The 3,487-nt window shown below is 38.4% G+C and overlaps 1 protein-coding gene across 1 annotated transcript; it reads left to right on the top strand.

The window, feature by feature from the left end:
• The first annotated feature begins 526 nt into the window (after nucleotides 1-526).
• On the top strand, nucleotides 527-3,372 carry LOC129421297 (uncharacterized). Its single transcript, XM_055176716.2, has 4 exons — nucleotides 527-997; nucleotides 1,686-1,748; nucleotides 1,865-2,145; nucleotides 2,430-3,372. Exons 1-4 carry the CDS (start codon nucleotides 844-846, stop codon nucleotides 3,033-3,035), a joined length of 1,104 nt encoding a protein of 367 aa, XP_055032691.1. The 5' UTR covers nucleotides 527-843; the 3' UTR covers nucleotides 3,036-3,372.
• Nucleotides 3,373-3,487: the final 115 nt, after the last annotated feature.

Here is a 3,487-nt window from a genome sequence, read left to right as displayed (position 1 = left end):
TTTCACATATAATGCTTTGATGAGTTTCATATCACCATGAATCAGTAAAACTTTTAGCCTTAGTCATTATATATTGCGAACAATAACATTCATATCAAAGATATTAGAAAACAATTTTCAGAAATTGAAGGAAAAAAGAATCAGAGAGGGTATACATATATTTAAATTAATGAAGAGGAATTTAAGTCTTTGTAAATGTCCATAGTTCTGATTGCTTTGCGGTTTGAGAGTCCTTGTAAGGTTTTAAATAACCTTATTATTATACAATTCAACATAAACACATGACTCTTATCTATACTTTTTAGTCATAATAAAAAATAACATCTCTTTTCTCTATCTTAATTCCACTTGACATATTAAATTCATATTCCACATCAATCCAGAAGACCTACAAAAACTCGAAGGCACAACAGTTAAACGTATCTTCTATTTTACATGGCAATTTTAGTGTCGTCTGCAATGCGTCTGCGAATGTGCACGGGCTGCGTGTGACGTAGGCGTGAAGCAACCAATAGCAACACACATACACGCAGCAGAGTTGCGCAGTTGCAGAGTGAGCAGCGCAGCCATTTCACGTTGTCCTAAAATCTTTACAAACCGTCGGACGGATTGAATCGACCAAACAAGGATTTTTCTTTCAGAGGAAATATTATCCTAGTATACTGATATAAACAAAACGTTTGAATTGCAATTTTAACGATATCTGCGCTGAGGAACGTTGCAAAACTTTACAAACCGAGTTACCGCGCAAGGTTTAGCGTGTTTGCTAGTGCCAGTATCTCGGATTAATTTTGAAATCCCATACACGGTTTAATTTTCATTTAAGCGTAAGTTAGTATAAAGATGGGCACACCTCTAAGAAATGAGTCGTCTGCAGGAAACTCCGCGCCTTTATGCGATGACCTCACAACTGCAACCGACTCGACTGCGAGCTTATCTGCTGCACGAGCAGTACAGCAGGGAGATCAACTAAAGGCCCAGGCTCCTGTTTTACTCTGTAAGTGTTATTGTTTACTATCTTTTGTGTATGTTTTCATGCATTTTGATTGCTTTTCATATATTTAAGTGTTTGTATTACTCCCACGTCTCTTCAAAAAGTTCACGTTGTTTGGGCTACAACACTGTATCAAGTCCCTTTAAGGGAAGTCTCCACATTCCGCGGCCATATTTGAAAAACCTCCATGCAGCTAACATTACTTTATTCACACGATAACATGTTGACTCTTATCTATTTGAATAGGGGGCAACTTGTATTTTTAAAGTCACTTGCTAAGGTCAAACTAAAACATGTTTTCGGCTAAATATTAAAGTTGACATTGACTGTACCACAGGTTTTGTTTCTTAAAATTGTTTTGCGATTAAAAGCAACACCGCGTGCACACAACTCTCTCTTCAGAGCCCTTCCCTCAGAGATTCGTCCTTAATAACGATTGATGATTGGGTCTTTTAGTGAAAGGCGGGACTTCTGTCCCTAGAGGGGTGCACTGTCCCCCATTCATAGTAATAGAATCGCGGAATCTTTTTAATCTCTATAATCTTTGGTATAATGCACATCTTGGGTCCCATTGAAAATAATGCTACCTCAAAGTAACTGAGCTAAAGCAGGTTTTATCTAGTTAACAGCTGCAGCAATAATATTTTGTCAAGTTCTGATAATTAATCTGCATCTTTTCCATTTATCACAGATGTTAACAGTCCTATATCATCACCATTAGTTAACAACAAAGTCTCCAACAAAGTCCCACAAGGTAAGTGTATAGAAGATCATAGTTGATAGATTTCAAGGAGTGTAATGGTAATATTTATAAATTGGTTTCAGTTGTGATTGTATTTTAATTTCTAAAAATGTCTGAAAACTTCACAGGTGGACGAGGAACAGAGGCAGTTTCTACAACATATGAATTTAGCCATGATGCCATCGTACACCTCATCGAAGCAATGCAAAGGTGCCGAGATATTTATAGCTCACGCGAGCGCGCGCTTCTCTTCCAGGGTGTTCAGAAAGAGCTGGAGAATCTTGGTCACTCCATACCTGTAGAGAAGATTCGCCGTAAATGGAATAACCTCCTTGTTACGTACAAGAGGGTTAAAGATCGAAGCTCATTGTGTGGACCCTCCACAAAGACTTCATGGGAGTACTTTGAAGTATGTGTGACTAAATTCATTTACACTTGAAATCACATATCATGCTAAATAATGCGGTATTTGATACATGTAAACAAACTAAAATAAATATCACAGCTATCATGCACAGTTGCACAAGCATGCATATCCAAACACAATAAGTTAGTGCAAAATCTGACCATTAAAAAAAATTAAACACCATTATTATAAACTTACCAGTGTAAATCGGGGATAAGGTAAGCAGACAATTTAGAACACTTATTTTTGTTTATTTTTAACTGAATGTTTTTTCTTCTTCACCACAGATGATGGATAATGTTTTAGGGCAGAGCAATGTTCTTCAGGAAAGCCCTACTTCAGCCACTCTTGTTGGATTTGCGACCCCAGCTAAAGCAGGTGCAAAGTCGGATGTACGTCCATCTAACAGCGTGGCTGCAATGACCACCCCATGTCTGCTTCCCACTGGCCTCATCACAACAACTTCCCAGATCCCTACAATGATGACGTCTCCAATGCTGTGCAAAGTTACCCCTAAAATAAACCCCAATCCCTCTTGTAGCACAGACACAGCCTCCATCTCATCTAAGCCTGCTTCACTGGTTAGCCGCCAGCCACTGAAACGAAAATTAAAGCATCTTCGGCTCAACTCATTGGCTAATCGTGCGGCCCAGCAGCAAGGGCAGGCTGGGGAACGCACTTCACTTCTTCGTAATTTTCTCACCAGTCAAGAAGAGCGTACGGGTTTACAGGAGCAACGTCAGCGCAAGATAGATGCACGAGAGCGACGCAAGGAGAAAACCGCACGCGCCATGGCCGATGCGATGGGAACGATGGCAGCGGCAGTGGAGTTGATCTCATCCAAGCAGGATACCATTATTGCTTTACTTCAGAGACTGGCTGATAAGCATTAAGGGGAAAATTACCCTCCTGTTTCTCTTGTACTCATTACCTTGATAACTAAATGGAGTTTCATTTAATTTTAATAAGGTTTGAAGTGTATAAATGCCGTCTAATTTTTAAGTACTCATCAAGTCTGCATTGTTTATTTGAAATCATGTTGCCCGTTTCAAATGGTTAAGCAAAACCTAAAAATCGTATGTTTTTAATTCAATAACAGTATGTCTTAGAAAAACTGAAATTAATTTTAGGTAATTGTCTTTATTAACTACATTACTGCTTCTCGCATTTTAGCATACATTTCACATGTCTGTTTGTTTTTCTAAATAAAAAAGTGTTTTTCTTAGTAAAGGATGTGTTTGGCTCCTTGCACCAATTTATTTAGGTCTTTAATAAAAGGTGTTACAGGTGAGTGACGAGACCCTATCCTTTATTATGATTTGAGGACTATCAGAATAAATACAAA

The sequence above is a fragment of the Misgurnus anguillicaudatus genome, chromosome 4, assembly GCF_027580225.2.
Source record: "Misgurnus anguillicaudatus chromosome 4, ASM2758022v2, whole genome shotgun sequence".
NCBI lineage: Eukaryota > Metazoa > Chordata > Actinopteri > Cypriniformes > Cobitidae > Misgurnus > Misgurnus anguillicaudatus.
The sequence above is the reverse complement of the archived record's forward strand: the minus strand, read 5'-3'. Positions and strand labels throughout refer to the sequence as shown.